Raw genomic sequence first — 24,153 nt, forward strand, 5'->3', positions numbered from 1 at the left:
AAAACGGCATTGGGCACAAACTGCTCAATGAAAAAGCTGCTGATGGAGTTGCATACGACTTACTACCTATTGATTACTGCTAACAACGGCCTCATAGAAAATTGAAACAAAAAACTTTTTTGGTTTTACAGTTCGACATTTTTGACACACGTCTGCACTAACTCTGGTTTTTTAAAGCATTTATTGGCTTCATTTTCTTTTTATTCGTGCATTTTCTCAGGACATCTTCGTATTTGCACCGACTTTTAAGTAGATCGAAATCTATAGAACCCACTTCGTTTTTTTTTTTAGCTGTACTCCTCAATGAGAGGAACCTCTTTTTGTTATTTCACTAAAAACGACCCTTTCTTTCGTAAAATACTGGACTATTCCAGTTTTCCTCCTAAAACCCTACGCCACTACACAAAAACGTGGTTACGTTTTTTTGGTTTTTAAACCCCAGTTCTCTCTCCCTTCCTTCCTTCCTCTCAGTGCAACGCAGATCGGTCATAGAAGGAACAATGGCGGCAAAGAAATTTACGAAGAGGAAGGCGTCTGACCCTTCCCGTGGCACCCCTGATGGCGCTTCTAAGCCGAATATCCAGATCGGCACGGAAGATGATGAAGCTCCCGACTTCCCTCGAGGTTTTGTGGCCTTTTTCTACTCCCAGCTTCACGTATCTCTTACTTGTACCTAAACTGCGTTGTTGTTGTTGTTGTTCTTCTTCTTCTTCTTCCAGGAGGCGGTGGGGTTCTGAGTCGGGTTGAGGTGGAGCAAGCACGGACGGAAGCAGAGGCAGAGTTTGAGACGGAAGAGAGAACGAGGGAGAATTTGGGAAAAAGGAAACGCCCAAGAAAGACTTCATTCGAAGACGATGACCTCGGTTCTCTTTTCGGAGAAGGCTTCGCGGGGAAACTGCCACGGCTTGCGAATAAGATTACTATCAAGGTAACCGGAGAAATAAGCTGTTTTGTTTCTGTCCCGCTCATTCCCTGCAATGGAATTCATCGTCTGTTTTGCTTCTTATATGAAACAGAACGTCTTGCCTGGAATGAAGATGCTGGGCGTTATCTCGGAAGTGAATCCCAAAGACCTTGTTGTGTCTCTTCCTGGTGGATTAAGGGGGTACGTCAGAGCCGAAGAAGCATCCGACTTGCTGGCAGAAAACAAGTTGAATGAAATCTCATCCAATAAAACTGCTCGTCAGCGGAAAAATGTAACGGAAGTTAATGAAGATTTGTTCTCAATTTACAGAGATTCGAGGACTCTGTGTTTCGTTTAGTGTTTTTGTCTTTTTCATGATGCATGTTGATTTGCTCCTTTTGCAGGAAGCTAGCAGCGGCACCCTTCTCAGTGTATTTATTGTAGGGCAACTTGTTCCTTGTATCGTTTTGGACGTAGAGCATCATGACGGAAAGGAGAAGAAAAGAATTTTGCTATCTTTACGCCTTTCCTTACTGCAAAAGGGGCTTACGTTGGACTTGGTGCAAGAAGGAATGGTATGCTACCATAACCAACACCCACAAACGTTATAGTAATCATTTAATCTTGTTAAAGCTTTTCTTAATACATTTTAAGATGAAACTGGACTCTTGACAGTCTGAGAATTATATAGGAAAATATTGCTAGGTTTCATTACATGGTGCTAGCGAAGTTTTGCTTCTTGAAAAACTGATTGTACTTCGGGATAATAGTGTCTGTATCATGAATTTTTTTAGTTGTCTTGTGTTCATTTTTGTGAGCCACATGGGACATATGTGTGCTGACTGATTCATGCAGCTCAAATAGCATTCTCTTATAGGCAATGCTGTATATGGTTGCGGGGCATGGCAGCTTACGGCTTCCAAACATACTAGTTGGTCATCGCCCTAGAGGTTAATTTTTATGGCCTGAAATGTGCAATTCGGTAGACCACATCAGTGGCTTCAAAATGAGTTTGTACCCATATCTGTTGTCAAAGTGCAACTGAAAGTAAAAGCCTGCATTTGTAATTTCCTATTAATTTTGCATTTCTACTAGTTACAGTTGCCTCTTGTAAAACCGTATGCAGTTATATTCTTTGAAAACACATGGAAGGCCTTCAAAAGTTTTTGGATTATTTTGACTGCTTTACTAGGTATGATTTTGGACGAGCAGATGGTTTGAGGCTTCAACTTCCTGTTATAGGTTGTATTTTCTAGGAGTTATACTATTAACCTATCATTTCTTGTAAGATATCTTTTCCTTATTGTAGGATGATTTTTCCTGCATTTGACTTGCTTTCTTTTTACTAATGTATGTCATATTCTTATAGGTTTGATGGAGACATCCATAATTGCGTTCAAAACTATAGAACACCTTGAATTTTAGGTTTCCGATGTATCCAGTTCTATGTCACATAGGTGCGGGGTACGGGTGTTGGTGTTGCACATCTCAAAAAATTTAGGCGCCGCGGTACGGTGAGGGTCTTTACATATATGTATATGTAATATGGCAAAATATTGTCTATAAACCACAAGATTATCAAATAAAAAAATCAAAATTACAATTTGCAAATCATGATATCATTGTCAATCATCAATTCAACAAGAAATATACTCTAGTTTTGAGTTCACAGTTCATACTTCATCCATCATCAATCAGAGTGGCATCCTAGTTCCATCAATATCTTGATTTTCTTCAATGCTTTCAACGATATCATCATCATCAAACTCCTCAGAAGGAATATCAGGATCAGCTAAACCCATGTTAGCAACATATAAATTACGTTTTCCATCGAAATCAAATTCATCTGGATTTACATCCCAATATTGAGATGATCCACAACTGCATTTTATTAAAGATGAAAGTTAAACAATAAAAAATATTGACCACAAAAATATAAGAAATCTAATACAACATAAGAAAATGAGCAAAGCTAAACAACATAATAAGGAAATACATGTATTCTTTTTCTTTCTTTGAAAGAAGACGTAAATGAGAATGCACATAAACCAAGTCCTTTGCACGTTGGCTAGTGAGCTTGTTCATTTTAAATTTTTTATGTTGTATATTTGACCACATATGCTCCAATGTCTTTCACAACAGGACGATGTAACAGGCTTTGATAGGAATCTCAAAGCAAGTTTTAACAACAACTTTCAACAAATTGACTCTGTAAAATAAAAAAAACTTGCAATTTTATTCCACCATTTATCATCCACATTAATGTTTTTAATAATGAGCTTTAGCCTCAACTTCAATCCGATAAAAGCTCTACTCTCCAATGCTATCACTGGCGTAGGGTATCGCGTATTGGTCGGGCCGACCTATATGCTGTCTCGTAAAATTAATTTTTAATTTTTAAAAAATATTAAAAAATCATAAAAAATTGAAAAAATAATAAAAATTTCAAAAAAATCCGAAAAAACAAGTAAAAAACATAAAGAACAAATGAAAGAACTATAAAAAAGTATAAAGTCCTTTTTTCTAATAGATCTACATCTCATTGTTGTGTCTCTTCCCATGGTACCAAAACTAGTATCATATTTGTTGTTCGACATATGGGTAACTTCTTGTTCTTTATAATCACTTACTAATACCTCAATACAATCCAATATGCCATATTCGACCTCTCTGTCTTTCTTAAAATTGAGAAGAAATCTAATACAAGAATTTAGGGAGTAAGCTGCTGCATGAAGTGGGCGATGAAGTTGTCCAGACCACCTTTCATCTATAATCTTCTATATAGGCATGTACAACTTCTTTTTTCCCTTCATATTATCTCTAATGGTCTCATTTGCTTTGTCCATAGCCTCATATAAATATCCAATAGAATATCTTCACTATTAACTAATTTGAGGACTTTCACTAGAGGTACACAAATCTTCAATAAGTTCACACATGATTCCCAAAAGTCAGCATTGAATATGGTATCCACAACTGTCGTAGCCTTTATTTTATAGGCATGTTGATGTGTAGCCCAATCATCACTTGAAAACGTCTGCCTGAGAGGATTTCTTTGCTTGACTATACCTTGCACAGTCAAAACATTTGTAGCAAACCGTGTTTGTGCAGGTCGAATCAATTCTACGCTATTTGTGAATTTCCTTATCAAATTCAAGAAATAAGTATGATTATAAATAAACTTCGTGATTTCTTGGCATCTTTGAACTGGAAACTTCATATCATCATTTTCACCATGATCCTGAAGCACAACACGTGGGCTCCAATAAAATGTCCTATATCGTGCTGCTATCATTTCACCTGCAGCTTTATACTTTTCTGCATTATCAGTGATAAATTGCACAACATTTTGAGCCCCAATTTCTTGTATAACTTTATCAAAAACCTCAAACAAAACATTAGTAGTATTAGGAGTATTAGAAAAATCAACAGATTTTAAGAACATTGTACCAAAGGGCAGCATACAAGGAAGTTTACCAATGTTCTGTTTTTGATGTCTGTCCACCCATCAGCCATTACATTGCATCCTGTCTGTTTTCAGCTCAATTTCAGTTAATCACAATATGCCTTGACATCTCTAACTACATTATTAAGAATAGGGCATTTTATTTTTATACCCTCGGCCTACAGTAGCAATTGCATCTGCTATAGCCTGAAAATGAAAAGAGTTTGTTGCATTGAAGGGAATGGATGTGTCATTGAACTGCCTTCCTATGGTTTCATCTGCTGCTTCAACAATATCCTTTCAACACATGGTTGTACGAATCTCAGCCTGAGTACTAGCAACAGTATAATTGGGAAAAAAATTCTTGATCGAACCAGACTATTACTCCACTACATAATAGTTACTCTACCACCACTAGTACGACTCCCACTCCTGCCACGTCCTCGTAAAACTGTACTCGCACCTCTTCTTTTTTTGGTTGCAGTTGAAGAAGAACCACCTATATGCATGATGTCTTTCTCTTTAGCTGTTCCCAAACTGACACCAACATCTTCTTCGAGCTCAACATTTTCACCTTCGCTTTCTTCCTCTTCATATGGGTCCCCATATCCTACATCTACATCCTGCATTTCCTTTTCTATCCTGCTCGCTTTCACGACATTAATAAGCTCCAAACATTGGTGCCTTACATAGGCTGGCAATGGGTTCTCTAGGGAGCCATTGCATTGAGCCACATCGGTGTGTGTACCAGCTATATGGTTTTTAAAGTGAGAGATCCCTTCTGATATGATTTGCTTACAATAATTGCACTTAACTTTTAACCTATCTTTGGGATTCACCCTTTCACATCATTTCCATGCAAGATCCGACATTATATCTTCACAAAACAAGTAAAAACATACAAATAAATGTAGGAAATAAGAGAAATGAACGATTCAACGGCGAAAATGAGTTATTTCTTATCTTTATGCTGTTGGAAAAATAAAAAACCCTCTTTCTCCAAGCTTCCCACCGTCCCTAGACTCCCCACAATGAGAAAGAAAGCTTCTTCACCGGCAAAACTTGATGCAAACGGAGAAAATCTCTCCCTCCCACATCTCTTGCAGTGTTTACAAACAAGAAAAGAGAGAGAGAGGAACATCGATTTTAAAATAACATGCTAAAAAGGGACCAGACGACCCCTTTTTTATTTTCCCCCTGTATTGTGCGATACGGGGGCGTATCGTACGATACGTGTGATTCGGCCCCCGTATTGCACGATAAGTGCGATGCGCGTACGATACGCACGCGTATCGAGCACGTAGCATATAAGTTTCTTCGCCCTATACGATACGTATCGTACGATACGCGTCCGTATTGTACGATACAGATAACATTGCTACTCTCTACTAGCCACCATTTGAATGACTGCACCATTTGAATGACTGCATCCCGCACTCTTTGAATGCTTTTCAGCATGACAATTATTGAAGCAAATCGTGTCTTTGTAACTTAACAATCTCAAATAAGAATAATTACCAAAAAGAGACAATGCATGTTGGTTGTTGACGATGAAATTTCTAATATTTCTTGCATCTTTTTCAATCTCTTGAATCCATGAGAATAGCTCATGTCCCTTAGGATCTGCATCTTGACTTGGAGAATTACATATGTCCTTCAGTGCTAAATTCAAAGTATGTGCAACACATAGGGTTCAAAAAATATGTGGAAAATCATACCTCAAATGAAGTCCAACACTTCTGCTTACAGCTACATTGTCTGTAATGAGCTGCACAATTTTATCAGGACCAACATCCTTGATGGCTTCTACAAATAATTGCTTCAAATATTCAGCATCTTTATATTCTTCAAATGCATCAACTGCCTTCAAAAATATTGGTTCATCACGTGCAATGACAATAAAATTAATTAGTGGACATCTTTGAATGTTTGTCCACCCATCAGAAACAATTGATGCACCAGTCGTGTTCTGTTTAAGCTTTTTTCTTTCTAAACTTTAATCAACCTCACTCTTTCATCCCTAAGAAGTGCTGTTTGCAACCTTTCTGAACTGGGAGATACAAATCCTGATAATTTGCCATTTGCAAGCATAATAATATACTTTTTCCAATATGAATTTATAGCTACATTGAAAGGAATGCAGCTAGAATAGAAAAACTTAGCAGCCGCTAGATAAATCAAAACATGTCTCTATAGTCTTTCTTTTTCTATCAATACTCTTAGGAGGCATGCTAGTATTTGTCCTAATATTACTTGTTTTCTTGTTGTTGTGGATTGCACTAGCACGGTCTTGCAACTTCTTCAACTCTCGAGCTTTTTCTGTAGAAACACTTTTACATGCTCGAATTTCAAAACCTGACAATTTCAACAAATGTGCCTTAACTCTTGTGTAAGATCTTATAAATGTAACTTGACAATATCCACATACAAAACACACATTTCCACCACCATTGCTTACATCTTTTGTGACCGCTTTGATTTCTTTCCATAGTGGTTGTTCTTCATTTGCATATGCTTCACCAGGTTGTGAAGATGACCTTGAGGCATTAATATCATTCACACTAGATGAAGAACCTACTGCAGGAGAATCCGAAACGACTTATATTCCTTTTGTCTGCCATCTTCTACCTTCAAAATGAAAAATTTCAAATATAACAAATTAACAACGTTTAATAACTTATAAGTTACACACCGGCTACACAAGAATGTAAGAAAAGTTTTTTGAGCATTAAAAGTAGTTCTTCATGTAACGTCACTCATAATTGTCTACTGTGACAGTTAGATGACAAAAGTAGATCAAAAGAACCAGAAATTTCATAGTAAAACTATACAAATAGATGGTAAATGTAAGTTGTATACATGATATTGCAGGGGCAGAACCAGGATTTTTTCAAGGGCGGGCCAAACGGTGCGCGGGTCGGACCAAGAGGAGCAATGAGTCGGGCCAATAAAAAAACTTTTTTCCTGCGCTCACTCGGGCCATGGCCCAGGCGGGCCCCCCCTCCCTCCGCCCCTGTGATATTGTATTAGAAAGGATAGCCGTTTTAGAATTTGTATCTACCTATGACATGGTGGCTAATCCTTTACAAAACCAATAGCTAAAGACTAAGATATGATTCACAACATGTCAACAAGAGAAGGATCTGCCTTCAGGGCTGCATTCACATATCTAACAATATTAGTAAATTTTGTTATTTTTATGCCATGCATCTGAGTGAATGTTGAATATCAAGTTCATCAGGATGAGGCAGTATAATGCAGACACAAAACAATGACATATGCTATCAAAAGAAATAGATTGCGTTTTTGATGGCTCTAATACTCATGAGAAAATGCGCATCAAGCGGCACATCATAAGCTGTAGTACATGTGGGATATAACTGAAAAGTTCTAACACATAAAACAATGTTCTCTTAAAAACTGAATTAACAAAGACAAAAGCACCTAGCGCCACATCATAAGCAACGAGCCAGCCATATATCATAGCCAATGTAAGCCATTGTTTTCAAGCTCATAGAAACGATCAAGTGTAAAAAAATGAAATCAAAATTTCTATGAGATGAAGCTACATAGGGTCCCCAATTTTTCCCATGATGCTTAGCAGAAGCAAGATAATCAATAATTCTTTGTAGTAGAAAGTTAGGAAGGGACAAGAGGTTCTGACCTGATCTCAAAGTTAGTGTTGAAGATAAGGACCGCCGGTGGAGGGAGAAGACGGAGAGAGAGCAGTGTATGCCATCGGTGGAGGTACAAGACGACGAGAGAGCAACGGACGCCAGACAAAGTGGATGTTGCTGATGGAGGTAGAAGACAGAGAGAGAGAGTAGCAGACGTCGGACGGAGAGGATGCCATTGGTGGAGGTAGAAGACGGAGAGAGAGCAACGGATGTTGGACGGAGAGGATGCCGCCGGTGGATGGAGAGAGCAGCAGACACCGGACGGAGAGGATGCCTCCGGTGGAGGTAGAAACGGGAGAGAGCAGTGGACGGAGAGAGAGAGTAGCGGATGTTGGACGGAGAGGATGCTGCCGGTGGATGGAGAGAGCAGCGGACACCGGACACAGAGGATGCCGGCGGTGGAGGTAGAAGACGGGGGAGAGCAGTGGACGGAGAGAGAGCAGCTAGAAGGGCACGGTCGATCGTGCCCTAAATCGAGTTTCACATGAATAAAAGTAAAAAAAACCAAAAAATGACCAAAATATCCATGACGCGGTTTGACCGCACCTGACTCGTATTTCACATGAGTCAAGTGTGCGTCTAGATTTGATGAAAATAGTTGGGTGCTGCTGACTGCACCCGACTTGTTGATTATGTGTGGGTGCAAATCTTGGTGCGTTACCAAAAACACAACACCTGTGTGAAGTTGATCCAGTTCCATGTATGAATCTTTGTCCTGCTATCATGAATCCTCATAGAATCAAATCAAATCCATGTTTCTAATTTTGGGGTGTGCATTATTATTGTGATAGTCTGCACTTCATTGTTCTCAATTGTCATGATGGTCATTTTTGTCAAGACTGTGAATATGGCAGCAGGAGTGTATCAATTTAAACTTCTTAAAACCAGAGTCATGATTCTAGTCATTTATGCCCTCTTCCCTCTGTAAGATTTATGTCACCACCAGATGGAATTAAAGAAGACACGAGAGGAAGAGGAGAGAACAAGTTTGTATGAGGAAAGAGAAGAAAAGAAGGGCCTTAGGGTTAGCACCCGCCCCTTTGATTTACTTAGAACTAATCACACTTAATAGTTACAAATAAAATACCCAAAAGAATAATAGATATTACAAGTTTGTCACAGCCCATGTGCTTTAGGTGTGTGGTGAAAATGGGTCGGACTTGACTCGACCTAAACCCAAACCTTAACTTAACAGCCCCCCTCAAGTTGTGCATAAGGTTTGATCATGTACAACTTGTTTTTCAGTTCCCAGAACTGGTGCCCTAGAAATGATGCCCTGTGAGACCCTTGGTAAATAGATCAACCACTTGTTGAGATATGAGTATATAAGTAGGAATAATTTCGCGCTCCTTAACCTTTTGGGCTCTGGCGAATAAAATGTTGATCAATCTCTATATGCTTAGTGCAATTGTGCAAGATAAGATTGAAAATAATTTTGATGGCACTTTGGTTATCACAAAATAGAGATGACCGAGCAATAGGAAGGGAGAGTTCTCCAAGAAGGTGATGCAACCATGAAGCTTCTGCTGTCCCGACAGCCATGACCTTATATTCTGATCATGTTTGATCTGGCAACTACGCGTCTTCTTCTGCTGCTCCAACAAACAAGGTTAGAGTCAAGGAAGATACAATAACCTGAAACTGACCGTCTGTCATCTGGGTCGCGTGCCCAATCTGTATCTGTATAAGTGGAAATAATGTGTTCATCCAAAACGGTTGACTTCCATGTGTAGATGAGTCCATCTCCGAGAGTAGCCTTAAGATTGCGAAAATACGTTTAATAGCATCCGTATGTCCTTCTGTGGGTGCGCGCATAAATTGAAAGACTTAATTTACTGCATACACTATGTTTGGGGTTGTAAATGTGAGATATTGCAACATGCCAACTATACTCCGATAAAAACTAGAATTTGAGTATGAATCACTCGGCATTCAATTTTGTGTTGAGAACACTAGGAGTGTTAATGAGCTTGCAATTGAAAACAATTGCAGCCTATGTCACTGGTATGGGTACGAGTACGTGGAAGCAGGTACAGAAGACAATTCTAGAAAATCTTGGTATGGGGTACGGCAAAAAAAAAAAATGTATATATATATATATATATATAATATAATATAAAAACACATCATTAAACCAATTTTTAATAGTCCCTCTCATAATTTCTACATATAATCTCATAAAATATAAATAAACTAACAAAAATATGGTTAAAATGTAAGAAAAAAAGGTCTGGACCAGTTCTAACCCGGAACTGATCCAAACGTACCACCACTGTACCGCCATACCAGCATTGACATACTGCCGTATTGGTACTGGTATGTGGGCATAACCCACGTACCATTTGGACTTAGATTGCAGCTCATCACATTCTAATTTGAAATGTTTTGAACATTGAAAGGCCTTCTTTTTGCATTGTGCATTTCCTTATTGACAATCCTAAACAAGTTTTATCCTGCATGACTTGAAAAAGAGAGAAATGTTTAATCTCATAGTTAGTTGCTTTAAAAATTTAACATTGGGTGTAACTTATCAGTTGTGCTGTCTCTATGATATATAGGCAATTCGCCCTCTGATATGTGAAGTTATATGTTGTCAACAATCTTCATATTCTTGCATATCTGTTTTTTTTTTTTATTAATCTCTGTCACTTTATTCATTGTTGGATCCATGGACAAGGTTAACCTTGTTGACCCTTACAGGTGATAAATGCTAATGTCAAGAGCATCGAAGATCATGGATATATTCTTCATCTTGGATCATCATCATTTTCTGGATTTCTACCACGATCAGATGGAAATGGTGAATGTCTTTGAAAATTGTTTTTTCTCTTACTCGTATATGCTTTACTTTTTGTCTTTGAAAATTGTTTTTTCTCTTACTCGTATATGCTTTACTTTTATTTGTTAGTGTTCCTATTTCATGTATCATTACATTGAATCATAGTCATGAATGTTCACTTCTGCTGTATTGTCACTATTTCAATGCCAGTTGATAATATTTGTAAAATATCATGATATGCAGCGGGGCTGCGGGGGTGTGTGTACTCGTGCTTTTTTCTTTTTATAATTGAGAAAGTCATGAATAACTGCCTAAGTTTAAACTTAGTCGTGAAAAACCACTTAATTTTTCATATAGTAAAGTAGCAACTCTTGTTTAAAAACAAACTTTTAAACAACAATTTCCGGTTACTTCAGTTGCCCTACATTGGTCAGATCATGGTTATGCCTTCTTAATTGATCAACTTTCTCTCCTGCCACCTATAGAAATGTCCGAGTAAAGCCGACTAGTGGAAGTTTTGATGTTCTCACCTTTGCATGCGCCTCATCTGTCCATCTGGTGTTCCGAAACTCATTTCTACTGATTATTGGAGTACCATGACCAAACAGTAGTCTAATCCTCTTAGAGGTGTAAAAAAAAAACTCATGAATTGGAACTATTTAAATTAATAAAAATGAAAAAAAAATTCTCTACTGAAAGCCAACTCCATTGGAAAACCTTTGGGACAACAAAACTATTGATGTACATGATTGAATAATGAATATCAGACTAGAGATTTCTCTGAACAAGAAGTGCCCAAAGAAAATTTGCCAAAACCCTGTTGCATCTCATAATGAAACAAACAAACACAAAAGAAGAGAGAGGAAGCTTCAAACAAACCCAGCCTAAATTAGATAAAATCATATGATAATATGAATGCAAGTCTTCTTTCAGAAAAATTCACAGGCCTATTTGTCTTGGGGCATGTGATTTGGACTCTAAGGCATACACTTTCAACAATTTTGTGGAATTATTATTAGATGAATGACTGTCAAACTTTATTTTTACATTTTCACCAACCTTTAGAACTCAATTAAAATTAGTTCATTGTACAGAATAAAACCATCCAAGAGTCAGCTTAGTGAAAAGAGCAGGCAAATTAAAATATTATTGTGTCTACAATATTGTTTCTCCTGTGAGTGTGTTTTGCACTATGCTGAGATTTTTCAAACATTTTCGGATATGAACCAAATGTTGCAACTACTGTGAGATGTACACGTGCCAAAAGATTATAGAAAATAAGATCTGACTTGTGAGTACATGGATATGTGCTATATACTACATTGCATGGACAGTGGACAAGTGTACAGAATATTAGACAACATTTGAAGAATTAGACACTTGGACGTGACTATAAAATGTGACACATGGGAGGACGGGAAAGGTTGGGGTCTGTTCAGATTTTTACGTTAAGTAGAGCTGCCTACCTATCCTTCTTTTGCTCCATTTAATATGAGAGAGAGAGAGAGAGAGAGAGAGAGAGAGAGAGAGAGAGAGAGAGAATATTTTCTGTTCCTTATTTAATGAAAGTGAAATATACACGTAGTTTTAAAGGGTTCCAACGATATTTTTTCCTTATGTGGCAAGAGATACACAACTATATTTTTGGAAACCTTGTATTTGAAAAGCAACAGGTGTTGTAAAAATTGGTTCCTGAACTGAATTGGCAGGGTGGCCGATTGGTGAATTAGCTGATTCATCAATTCAGCTGAATTGATTATGAATCAGCCAGAAACATTAAAGAAATCATTTATAAAAAATGAAAAATATATACAATTCAGTTAAAAATAAAAAGAGAATTTAAAATTATTAAAAAAGATGGTTAAAAGGTGATATGTGGCATCCTTGAATCAGCGATCAAATGAATTGATTAGCCACCCACTCGATCCAAATCAGCTAATTCAGATCAATTCTGACAACGTCCAAAGGAACTGTGCTGGCGTGTTTAGGTGTGCTAATGTTCGTGCCATTGTGGTTTCATTGTTTCGACAGTTCCTTTATTGACACCTCATGGTTTTGATATTTTCCATGTAATTAGGCTATATTATGAAATTCCTTTGACAATGTTGAAACTTGAATGAATTATGAGTCTCTTGTATGGATAGCAGAAGAAGTTGGAAATATTAATGTGACAACGTTGCTACTTATGTTGCTACAGAGAAAGGAGATAATAGCATTGGAAAGGGACAACTTTTGCAAGTTGTGGTTTCAAATGTTGATAAAGTTCGGAAAGTCGTTTCATTCAAACCATCTCTAAACTATTTATGCATAAATTTAGTAAGTCTGTTTCTCTTGAACCCTGTTTGTCCTGTGCATTTATGTGTCTCCATGGGTTATTTGCTTTAGATAACCTTTGAGATCTTTTTTACTTTTTACTTTTAACATATGGATGCTAGACAACCTTGGTGCAGGTGAATGTCTTGGATCGTTTCAATCTTGATGCATCTGATCTGCAAGTCATGATGTCCTTTTATTTACTAGATTGAAAGATCTAGGACTTTGTGATTATGCCCCTTACCTCTTTCTGCAAAAGCCCATGTTGTTTGAGAAAAATAGAAAGAGGAAGATGTTTAACCATGTTAATAGATGGAGGAATGCTTCTTCTCTGGTTGGTGGTTTCACTGTTTGCTGTCTGGAGTGGCAACTATGCATCCACATGTTTATGTGCATGTACTATCCTTTGAAATAACTGTTGCACTTAGTTGGATGCTATACTTAAAAATAGAGGAACACTTCTTCTTCGCTGGTGGCTGTTTATCAATTTCTGTCAGGAGTATCAGCTCTGCATCTATATGTTCTATGTGCATGTAGTATTATGGGCTAACTGTTGCCCTTATTTAGATGCTATACTTAGTTTACTCTCTTTTTGAGTCACAGTTTTGAAGATTGTTACTTCTGTTGGTTGATTGCTTTATTCGATTCTTTTCCTACAGACTAAGGAGTATAGAGGCCTCTCAGTCGATCTATTATTTCCTGGCATGTTGGTTGAGGCTCATTTGAAATCAGTTCTGGCAAATGGGGTTCTTGTATCATTTCTAACGTATTTTACAGGAACTGTGAGTGGACAAACCAGTATGTCGTTCAATTATTTCAATTATTTGCACTATGTTTCTAAGTATAAAAAATTGTGTCCTCTGGTATCAATTCTGGTTGAATTATGTAGACATGGCTATTAGTTCTTATCTATTGAATATTCGCAGGTTGATATTTTTAACTTGGAAAATCTCTTCCTCAAATCTTCCTGGAAAGATATGTATCACATTGGTATGAGGGTGAGTCTCTCCCTCTCTCTCTCACTTGTCTTCATGTATGAACATATAACTAGGCTGTAGTATTTTATTGCAACATTGCTGGATACCATGAGCTTAGAAAAAAAGGAAAAAAAAACTAAAAAAGCAAAAGTTTAATTTTTAGTGTAAGATAATGAAAGTCTGGTGTGGTTCTAGGGCCTCAGGTTAGTGTTATGTCACATAGGTACGGGTATGGGTGTGGGTGCAGGTGTATGAGTACGAACCATTTTTTCAAAAACCTTGGGTGTGGGGGTACGGAAAAACAATGAAAATGTATAATATCAATGATTCAACATAAACAAGTAAACACCACATGCGTCTAATATCAAACACAATTAAATGAAACTAATATCAAATATATGTATGTACGTTAGACTATAAAATATATGTGTACTAACGACTATAAATATATTTGCAAACTTAGCACAAGGAATAAACCACGGTAAGGAATCATTGGTGTAAGCATTCAGGCTTCACCAATGATTCCCAGTCAGTCATCTCCAGCAGACCAGCACTAGTATGAAGGGCAAAAAAAGCCCAAATCGGCAGCTGTTCTCATAATTGTTGTTTGAACTTGGACGGAGCAGTTCAAACTTGAGACGAGGAAAGGGACAGATGCTCAGTTATTTTATGAAAACATGATAAAATGTAAAAGAGAGGTTGCCGGAAAAAACCTGCCGTTAGATGATGGGATACACTGTCAGACGATGGGAGTGGCTGCCGGATAAACAGGAAGCTTAAAAGCTGAAGCTTCAACAGAAAAAAAAAAAGCCCAAATCAGGCTTTGGAGAAGTCGGAGAAGTTGGAATACCACAATAGCTGTGTGGCCCTTCGCCCTAGACGTCTCTTTTCGTTGGAAAACTCGAACGGGTGCTGGACATGGATGGATGGAGCAGCACAAGTCACCAGTTTTCTTCTGGCGCTGCTGTTGAGGGCAATACGAAGGGCCCTCGACGGGCCTTGTGTTCTGTTTAAACATAAAGAAAAAACCTAATTTAAGAATGATTTTGGACACTGTTAACTTTGACAGAGTCTGAAAAATAACGATACGTACTCAGGTACGTTGACCATATCCGGTACGGTTAAACACGTACTGGGACACACCCGAGTTTGTACTACTGCTCTTAAATAGCAGTGCCCGTGTTAGACAGGACTCCTGAAAATACAATAACATTTTAAGTTGGAATATTAAAAAAAAACTCATGTGTGTTGATTCTGGTAGTGCTTCATGTATAATAATTAGCTTTTTTGTCTTGTTCAAATCATCCTGGTAATACTGTGTTGCAAATGGGGAAAAGTTCGGTTGAGGTATGTTGCTTTACACAATTCACTTTCTCCAATTTATGAATGTTTGGCCAATAATATATCCCTGTGGAGGAACATAAATTTGGCTTGCTGACATGCAAATGATGCCCAATATTCTTTCTGTTGCAGCCTTGCGACGTGGAGAGAGAGAGAAAGCGTTGAAGACGTGAGAGTTGGGGAGAGAAAACGTAATCTATTCACTAACCCTAATCTCTATTATAAAGAGATTAGGGTAGAAAGGAGATTTACAGAGTACATCAATCTAAAATAAAGAAAATATTAAAGAGATCTTATAACTCTTTAATATTACAAAGAACCACCTAGAAACATAAACTCCTCTAATTTCAACACTCCCCCTCAAGCTTGCCACAACATTTAGAGAAATCACCAATAGGGAGAGCTTTGGTGAAAACATCCGCAACTTGATCTTCTAAAGGAACATGAATACTGGCAATGGTTCCTGCTTGAACGAGATCCCGAATGTAATGGCAGTTAACTTCAATATGTTTGGTTCTCTCGTGGAAAACTAGATTGTTTGCAATGTATGTGGCTGCTCGATTGTCACAATACATCTTCATAGGAAGTGGAATCGACACACTTAGGCTAGATAACATGGATCTAGCCCAAGTCATTTCTGCTGCAGTTTGAGCCATAGTTCTGTATTCGGATTCTGCACTAGATCTTGACACTACGCCTTGTTTTTTGCTTCTCCATGATATGACGTTGCCTCCCACAAATACACAAAATCCTGTGGTAGACTTCCTGTCTTCGATTGAGCCAGCATAGTCGGCATCACTATAGGCTTCCACTTTCAGGGTCTTGCCTTTTGTGAACAAAAAGGCCTTTGCCAGGAGACGATTTCAGATATTTAACCACCATCAAGGCAACATCCCAATGAACTTTCTTGGGTTTTTCCATAAATTGACTTAGCTTTCCCACTGCAAATCTAATGTATGGTCTTGTCACAGTAACATAGAGTAGTTTTCCAATAAGGGACCTGTAGGTTCGAGAATCCACTAATTCTGTTTGGTCATCATGAAGGTGTATACGTGGATTCATAGGTAAATTAGCTGGTTTAGCTCCTAGCATCCCTGTGTCCTGCAATAAATCAAGAACATACTTCCGTTGAGAGAGAACCACACCATCCCTATTGCGAGCAACTTCTATTCCCAAGAAATATCGTAATGGACCAAGATCTTTCGTCACAAAGTGTTTTTGAAGAAACAACTTTGCATGAGAAATTTCTTGATCAGAGTCACCTGTTAGGATAATATCATCAACATAAACCACTAGAACTGTTATACCCCTGAAAGCCTTCTTGATAAATAGAGAATGATCAAGAAGAGATCTCACAAAGCCACACACTTCGAGACTACCTCAGAGAACTTGTGAAACCATGCACGAGGACTCTGCTTGAGTCCATAAAAAGCTTTCTTCAGCTTGCACACTTTGCCACACTCCTCCTGTCGTTCAAACCCTAGTGGTTGTTGCATATAGACAGTCTCATTGAGATCACCATACAAAAAGACATTTTTGACATCAAGCTGATACATGTGCCAGTCATGGTGTACAGCCACAGAAATGATAAGACAAATGGTTCCAAAACTAAGCAACCGGAGAGAAGGTCTCAAAGAAATCCACACCGTAGGTCTGCGTGTAGCCCTCAGCAACCAACTGAGCTTTGTATCGTTCCATAGAACCATTAGAATTATATTTCACTGTGAATACCCACTTAGAACTGTAGAAACACGAACAAGGAGAGGAAGGAAACAACGATCACGATGTAACGTGGAAAAAACCCTCAACCAGAGGGAAAAAAACTGCGGATGAGGAGGAGCCGGTGCCCACTAGCCGCCAGACTCTCTCTCTCTAAGATTTCATTAACATTAAAGATTAGGGTTACAATGCTATAAGTATGCCCTAATAAGGACATACTGGATCGGGTCCAGATCTGGACCCGTATACCAATAACCTTCAACACTCCCCCTCAAGTTGGGCATACATATCAAAGATGCCCAACTTGGATACATTTCTCTCAAATGAAGTTGAAGATAGAGCTTTCGTCAGAACGTCAGCGGTTTGGTCTTCAGACTTCATGTAAGGTAAGATCAACTCTTTAGCATCAATCCTTTCACGGATGAAGTGACGATCAATTTCAACATGCTTTGTTCTGTGATGTAGAACAGAGTTGTTGGCTAAGTTGATGGCAGACTTGTTGTCACAGTACATCTTCATAGGTCCTTCAATCTCTATTCCAATATCAATCAACAATATTGTCAACCATAGTAACTCTGACACTCCCATAGCAACGGCTCTATATTCTGCCTCTGCACTAGACCGAGAACATACATCCTGTCTCTTACTCCTCCATACTACAAGGTTTCCTCATAAGTAGACACAGTACCCTGTAGTAGACCGTCTAGTATCAGCACAACCTGCCCAGTCTGCATCAGAATACCCCTCGATCTCAACAGTCTCTTGTTTCACATACAAGAGTCCCTTGCCAGGATTTCTCTTCAAATAACATAAAACTCTGTCCACAACCTTTAGATGTGCATCAGTAGGTGCATGCATAAATTGACTCAATACATTCACTGCAAAGTTAATATCTGGTCTCGTGAGAGTAAGATAGATCAACTTCCCAACCAGACGTTGATATCTTCCCTTAACTTCTTAACCGAGCAGCTCTCCATCTCTAAGTCTCAACTTGTGTCCTGTGTCAAGTGGGGTAGAAGCAGGTCTACACCCCAATTTACCAGTCTCTTCCAACAGGTCTAATGTGTATTTCCTTTGGTTTAGCACAAGGCCATTGCTAGATCTAGCAATCTCAATACCAAGGAAATACCTCAGCTTGCCAAGATCCTTGAGGTCAAATTCGGTAGCTGGTAACCCTTTTAACTTGATGATCTCCTCCTCTTCATTTCCTGTGACTATCATGTCATCCACATAAACAAGTAGAAGAGTGACCCTGCCCTCTTTTTTCTTCACAAATAGAGTGATCTCCATTCCCTTGTTTGTACCCATGATGTTGCATTACTCGTCTCAGTCGTTCGAACCATGCTCTGGGTGACTGCTTGAGGCCATATAAGGCCTTTTTCAGCTTACAGCACTTCTTCGGTTCTTCATATCCTGGAGGCATATGCATATAGACTTCTTCTTCGAGGTCACCATTGAGGAAGGCATTCTTAACATCTAGTTGGTACATTTTCCACTCCTTCATCACGGCTAGGGATATAACAACTCTAACTGTCTTCATTTTCGCAACAGGAGCAAAGGTCTCCAAGTAGTCAATCCCATATTTTTGGCTAAACCCCTTGGCCACAAGGCGAGCTTTATACCTTTCAACACTTCCATCTGGTTTGTACTTGATGGTAGACACCCATTTGGATCCAACTAGGTGAGCCGTCTCAGGAATCTTCACAACTTCCCATGTCATGTTTCTTCTCAAGGCTTCCATTTCTTCTTCCATAACATCAGCCCACTTGGAATCACTTTGAGCTTCAGCAACGGTCCTGAGAATCAAAACCAAGGAAAGAGAAGAAACAAAACACTTGTAATCCTTGCCAAGTCTGGAATAAGATACAAAATTACCAATAGGGTGTTGAGTACATGACCTGACACCCTTTCTCAGGGCAATGGGAAGATCTTCATTTTTCTTCTCACCTTCATCTTGAGTCTTCAAGGTAGGACTTGGTTCATCCAAGGAAGGAGTGACATTGGGATTGGTAGTAGATCTCGCACCACAAGTCACATCCTCTGTCCGAGCACCTCGTCTAGAGTAGACCTGTGCAACCAAACGATTGCCTTCCTTCTCAATACCAGTGTCACAACCTTCCTCCTTCTCAGCCACATCAACAACAGTGAGAGGTTCTGCTTTCCTGTAGTCCAAAAAATCTGTAAATTGGAGTTCCTGACTCTGAGAATACTCTTCCCTAACCACAGACTTCTCCCCCTGAAGAGGATTCTCGCCAAAGTAAGTGGCATGTTCCAAGAAGGTAACATCCCTCGTAACATAAACTCTACCAGTGAGGGGGTCAATACACAATACACCTGTATCCTTTTTGAGTAGGAGAATACCCAACAAATACACCTTTGATAGACCTGGGATCAAGTTTTTTTATATTGGGGTTGTGATTATGTATAAAACACACACAGCCAAAAACACGATGAAGTAGAAATGGTGGACGACTGCCAGGAAGTAATGAATGGGGAGTCCGACCATTCAGAACACGACTTGGCATGCGATTGATGAGATACGCACTAGTGAGGACAACATCACCCCAATAGTGTTTGGGAAGATTTGTCTGAAACAGAAGGGCCCTGGTGACATTAAGGAGCTGGCGATTTTTCCTTCAGCCACTCCATTTTGTGGAGGGGTATAACTACAAGAAGTCTCATGAACAATCTCCCTTTGTCGAAGAAAATCCTCAACAGACTGACACATATACTCACGGGCATTATCGGACCTGAAGGTTTTAATATTGCCACCATATTGAGTGTGTACAAGAAGGATGAAAGTCTCTATGATATGAGGAACCTCACTGCGATCTTTTAACAAGTACACAAAGGTAGCCCGAGAATAATCATCAATAAAAGTGATAAAATACTGAAAACCTTGACGGGTATGAATTCCTAAAGGCCCCCACACATCCGAGTGAATCAAAGAAAAAGCTTCATTAACACAACTAGTAGAAACATGGTACAAAGCCCTCACATGTTTGGCAAACTGACACACATCACAAGAAATCAACGACAAGTTCAAAGAAGAACACAAATCGGGAAACAACTGTTTCAAAATCCCAAAAAGTAAATGCCCAAAACGTTCATGCCAGTACAAAAAAGACTGAAGACAATCTTCTCTTGTTTTTCTATCTTGCTAATCGCTGTCATAAGAGCTGTAGCCACATGTATGGGAAGACGGTATAGGCCATCAGACGCCAAACCAATCCCAATCCTCTTCCCTGTCACCAAGTTCTACAAAACACAACGGTCGACACAAAAAATAAGTTCACAGTTCAGCTCTTTAGTAAGTTTACTAACTGACAAGAGATTTAAGGGAAACTGGGGAACATGTAATGCTCCCCGCACATGAAATTTATCCAACAAGGACAGAGTCCCTTCGCCTGCCACAACAGTAGATGAACCATCTGCGAGAGAAACTCGTTCTCTTTTCGAAGATAACTTATATTCATGAAACAATTTTCGGTTACCTGTCATGTGGTGATTGGCACCACTATCGACAATCCATTCCCCCACAGAAGAATTACCTGTATCGCCAATAACTGCAAGAGCTTGATTAGCCTTTGTCTCATCAGGTGTCGCGGCCTGGTTGACATCGATTCGACCCAAGTAGGCCCTCAGTTCACGAAGCTGGTCAGCAGAAATGGAGACTTTTTCTCCACTGGATGTTTGCACCTCAGACACAGGCGTCCTCTCAATAGAAGACCTCCCTTTGTTTCCCTTCTTCTCTGGATGAAGATCCCAACAATAATCCACGGTGTGACCAGTCTTCTTGCAGTGAGTGCACCGGCGAAGGGATCTAGACGGGTCGCCAGAACCACGACTCACAAGAGCGGATCTCTCATGATAGGGCACAAGTTCTCTGTTCCCCTCATTTGTAACAAGCTTTCTCTGTTCTTCCGCTTCAACACAGTACACATCTTCAATACTGGACACCTCTCCTGAATTCAGAATCTGGCTTCTAACACCTTCAAACTCATCATTTAAACCTACTAAAAAGAGGAACACCCTGTTTTCCCATTCATGAGCAACATAAACCTGCTAAAAAGAGGAACACCCTGTCTTGGGGACAATGCCAAGGAATATCAGAATGATAGTCAAGCTCTTCCCACTTGGCTTTCAAAGCCCCATAGTACTTTGCAACAGAAGAGTTCCCATGTCGAATGCCATAGACTGTCTTCATTACTTGGTAAGTACAAATTGCCGTTTTCTTTTGGCCATACATTTGCTTTAGGACCACCCACATGTCTCTAGCAGTCTTCTTCCGAAGGATAAGGGGCTAAATATCGGCGGAGACGGAGTTGACAATCCAAGTTTTCACTTGATTATCCTCAAGAAACCAAGTATGTCACACACCACTTGTTCTTGCTGGTTCGCGGTTGCTCCCGTCGATATAGGCCATCCGACCACGACCAACAATCCCCATAGTCATAGCAGGCGACCACGAGAAATAGTTCTCCTTTGTAAGGCGAAGAGTGATAACTTGCATGGGAACATTCTCAGTTCTAAAAGCCCCGATTTCAGTTTGATTTGTGTTGACGGTTGACGAGGAAGAAGCTGCCATAATCACAGACCAGTCTAGCAACGGGCACGGGTGGCGGTAAAACACGAGAGGCACCGGCGGAATACCAAAGGGCGATGTCCGGTCGACAGCAAGGGCAGCGACAGGAAGCAAGTCTCGGCAACAAAGGAGACAGGAAGCAGCAGCACAACACATCACAAAAAATAGCAGATAGGCAAGGAGCAGGCAACGGACAAACCAGAGGAGAACGTGGAAACCTCACCGGCGGTAGAGACAGCAAGAGGGCGGTGCCGGAACACCGAGAGAGCGGTGCTGGGCGGGTTGACAGAACCAGGCGGAGACAGACCGTCGGAACCAGGCGGAGGCAGAGGCAGAGGAAGAGGAAGAGCGGCGCTGGGTGGGTTGCAGATCCAGGCGGAAGCAGAGGGCGGCGCTAGATCGCCGGAAAACGGGTGGCGCTGGGCGATGCGTCGGTTGACAGAAAACGGAAGAGAGGGTCGTCACTGGGCTAAGGCGGCCGGAACTTGAGCGGCGTTGAGCAGGTCGTCGCTGGGCTGAGGCGTCGGGAGCGACAGACGAAGTTCGGGCACGAGCGTCGGGCACAAGCACCGGGCGCAGGTGTCAGGCGCGTGCGATGAACAGCGCCAGGCGAGACGATGAACAGTGCTGGGCGAGTCGATGAACAGTGCCAGGCGATGAACAGTGTCGGGCGAATCCTCCTCCAACACGAACAAAAGACAAATGACCAACCAGTAACACCGGAACTTCACGGCTCTGATACCATGTAGAAACACGAACAAGGAGAGGAAGGAAACAACGATCACGATGTAACGTGGAAAAAACCCTCAACTAGAGGGAAAAAAACCACGGATGAGGAAGAGCCGGTGCCCACTAGCCGCCAGACTCTCTCTCTCTAAGATTTCATTAACATTAAAGATTAGGGTTACAATGCTATAAGTATGCCCTAATAAGGACATACTGGATCGGGTCCAGATCTAGACCTGTATACGAATAACCTTCAACAAGAACAACAATGTCACAATGAGAAGGAGGATCAACAAGTTCCTAGGTGCCTCGTTGAACTAAAGCATCAATCTCATCTTGCGTAGCTTGTCTCCATTGGGTATCTAATAAAGCCTGCTGGTGACTTGTAGGAACTGTATGAGCAGCCAGAGCTTGAATGAACTGTTGTATACTTTTGCCAACACCGTCAGTAGACACAAAATGAGATATAAGATGCAAAGTACATTGTCGCCTGCCTTTGCGAAGAGCGATGGGTAAGTCTTCACAGGGATCAGATGGACTAGGGATACTTACTTCAGATGAACTTACCTCCTGAGAAGCGGTTGGCGAAGGATCATGAGAAGGGTCCTGTCGTCGTGTGTAGACCAGCGGAGGATCACGAAACTTGGACACTACAGCCGGAGAGTCTGTAGAAGGAGATTCAAACGAGAATGACTCCAAAGGAATAGGAGGAATAGGTAGTGGGTCTGGTGATTGTGGCATCTCAGTAAGAATGGGAGATGAGCTATAATAAGGCTGAGACTCGAAGAGTATGACATCCGCATTGATATACTCCTTTTGAGTCAATGGATCAAAGCATTTGTAGCCTTTATGGTTTCTGGAGAAGCCTATAAAGATACACTTAATGGCTTCGACACCCAATTTATCACGTGTGGGTCCAAGTATATGAACAAAGCATGTGCAACCAAATACTTTGGGAGCCATTGGAAATAAGGGTCGTTGGGGATGCACAAGTTTAATGGTTACCTTGTTGTCAATGGAGGATGAGGGTAAACGGTTGGTTAAATAACAGGCAGTGAGTATGACATCTCCCAAAAGTATGCAAGTAAATTAGTATGAAGCATTAGAGAACGAACCACATTTAAGAGTTGGTGATGTTTATGCTCAGCTACTCCATTTTGTTGGGAGGTATGAGGACAAGTAAACTGAGGACAAATGCCATTATCAGAGTCTCCACCAATCGTCTTCCAAGTTTGCAAGTCCTAAAATGAACATAAACGTCAAACGTAACATGATAATGTAAGTCATTAATCAATTGTCCAACCGATAACAAATTTGTTGGAAACTTAGGAGTATATAACACATTAGGAATAGTGATGGACTGAGAAATCTTGATATCACCATAACCCATAATAGGTGACCATCTATCATATGCAAGTTTCACATGATGTGACTGAGGTAATGAGTGTAGCACAGTAAACATGGAAGGTCTACTACAAAAGTGTCTCGATGCTCCTGAATCAATAATCCAAATTGTACCTGTATCATGTGGGACAGTATCAACAGACATAGCACTGTCTATCATGACTGTAGAGGCCGAAGACTGAATAGATCTGTGTGCTAGGAAGTCCTCATACTCTGACTTGTTGATACTCATAGTCACTGTCTCAGGGTGAGAAGGAGATAAAGACCCATCTACAACTGATGA

At 40.0% G+C, this 24,153-nt stretch overlaps 1 protein-coding gene across 2 annotated transcripts in view; it reads left to right on the top strand.

Moving 5' to 3' along the window:
• Window positions 1–424: 424 nt before the first annotated feature.
• LOC116254417 (rRNA biogenesis protein RRP5) overlaps window positions 425–24,153 on the top strand; it is a 70,551-nt gene continuing 46,822 nt past the window's right edge. For both annotated transcript variants that reach the window (XM_031629802.2, XM_031629809.2), the window contains exons 1-8: window positions 425–624; window positions 720–928; window positions 1,017–1,196; window positions 1,309–1,479; window positions 10,727–10,826; window positions 13,003–13,121; window positions 13,778–13,900; window positions 14,045–14,116. In XM_031629802.2, the coding sequence (XP_031485662.1) occupies window positions 501–624; window positions 720–928; window positions 1,017–1,196; window positions 1,309–1,479; window positions 10,727–10,826; window positions 13,003–13,121; window positions 13,778–13,900; window positions 14,045–14,116 (1,098 nt within the window). In that variant the 5' untranslated portion in view covers window positions 425–500. The remainder of the gene's footprint in view (window positions 625–719; window positions 929–1,016; window positions 1,197–1,308; window positions 1,480–10,726; window positions 10,827–13,002; window positions 13,122–13,777; window positions 13,901–14,044; window positions 14,117–24,153) is intronic.

The sequence above is a fragment of the Nymphaea colorata genome, chromosome 1 (assembly GCF_008831285.2).
Source record: "Nymphaea colorata isolate Beijing-Zhang1983 chromosome 1, ASM883128v2, whole genome shotgun sequence".
NCBI lineage: Eukaryota > Viridiplantae > Streptophyta > Magnoliopsida > Nymphaeales > Nymphaeaceae > Nymphaea > Nymphaea colorata.